The 1,141-nt window shown below is 43.6% G+C and overlaps 1 protein-coding gene across 4 annotated transcripts in view; it reads right to left on the bottom strand.

The window, feature by feature from the left end:
- Window positions 1-1,141, bottom strand: part of LOC119592534 (sulfotransferase 1E1-like) — an 8,190-nt gene that overhangs the window by 3,220 nt on the left and 3,829 nt on the right. For all 4 annotated transcript variants that reach the window (XM_037941397.1, XM_037941395.1, XM_037941396.1 and 1 more), the window contains exons 3-5: window positions 933-1,029; window positions 447-533; window positions 22-225 (exon numbers count right to left, since the gene is read on the bottom strand). In XM_037941397.1, the coding sequence (XP_037797325.1) occupies window positions 22-225; window positions 447-533; window positions 933-1,029 (388 nt within the window). The remainder of the gene's footprint in view (window positions 1-21; window positions 226-446; window positions 534-932; window positions 1,030-1,141) is intronic.

The following is a 1,141-nucleotide window of genomic DNA, read 5'->3' as shown; positions in this document are numbered from 1 at the left end:
GAAGCCGAGCGCGCCACCCACCCTACACCTGTCCAGGAGATCAGGCCGATAGAGCGAGAGGGGGAAGTGCGTCTTGATGATCCTTGGCTTGGTGAGATGAGGAGGCTGCGCTCTACACGACTGCAAGATGATGCCCTGCTCGGGCCGCCCGTCGGGACAAAGCGAGCGAAATCTCTCCATCACGTATCGGTCTTTGATCTGGTCCTCCAGCCGATAGAGGGCGTCCTATTGGAAAATGACGTTGGATGTAAAATTACAAGTTTCTTAGGCCTGAATCCGTGGCCGAGGGACTAGCGGGAAGGTGTGTGTATAGGTGCATACACTTCAAATTCAAGAGACAAAAAAAATATTCTAAAAACCCAGTAATTATATCCAAGACTGTAAGGACAATGAGATTATGGCGACAAGAATAGAGTGATAAATAGATAAACAACAAAGAGACTCACACTGTCAATGAAATAGGTCCTGTTAGAAATGGCTAGACGGTCTGCTTCGTCAAGTTCGTCCAAATGAGTCATCCCCCAAAGAATTTCCTAAGAACCACGAATATCGATCAGTATCAACCAACTATTCCCAAGTATTATGTTTAGTCCCTTTATTGTTCAGGAATAGAAGTTCAGGGAGTAAATTGGTTTACCATACTTAGTAGCATTGTCAAATAAAAGTATGTGCACGAATTAGATATTATATACTGTGATAAAGTGTATAAACATTTAGAATAGCAAAAATCATGAAAATTCATTAATGAAAACACTATATCCTTTTTAATTATTGTTACACAGCGCACTCTGCTGTCTCCGCATGTTCCATCACTATCATAACTTAATTCACGCCTGGGCAGTCAGAGTTTCTAATGCACTTAGTCTGTAGGAACCCGTGTTATATGCACTCGCGCTCTAAAAGGGTTACATCAGTGACCTAAGCGTCCCCACCTGCATCCAAGTGGTGCCACACTTCGGATACGTCATCACCACAATGTCGTCAGGCCGGAAGTCGAAGTTGTAGAAGCGCGGAGCCATCTCCTTATACCTTAAAATATTGATGATCAGCTGTGAGAAGAGGAAGCATTTCCCGAGGATGATGGGGTTATATTCACCACTTGGAAGAGTGATGGGGACGATAATCATCCCATAAAATATCA

Source organism: Penaeus monodon, chromosome 30, assembly GCF_015228065.2.
Source record: "Penaeus monodon isolate SGIC_2016 chromosome 30, NSTDA_Pmon_1, whole genome shotgun sequence".
Taxonomy (NCBI): domain Eukaryota; kingdom Metazoa; phylum Arthropoda; class Malacostraca; order Decapoda; family Penaeidae; genus Penaeus; species Penaeus monodon.
The sequence above is the reverse complement of the archived record's forward strand: the minus strand, read 5'-3'. Positions and strand labels throughout refer to the sequence as shown.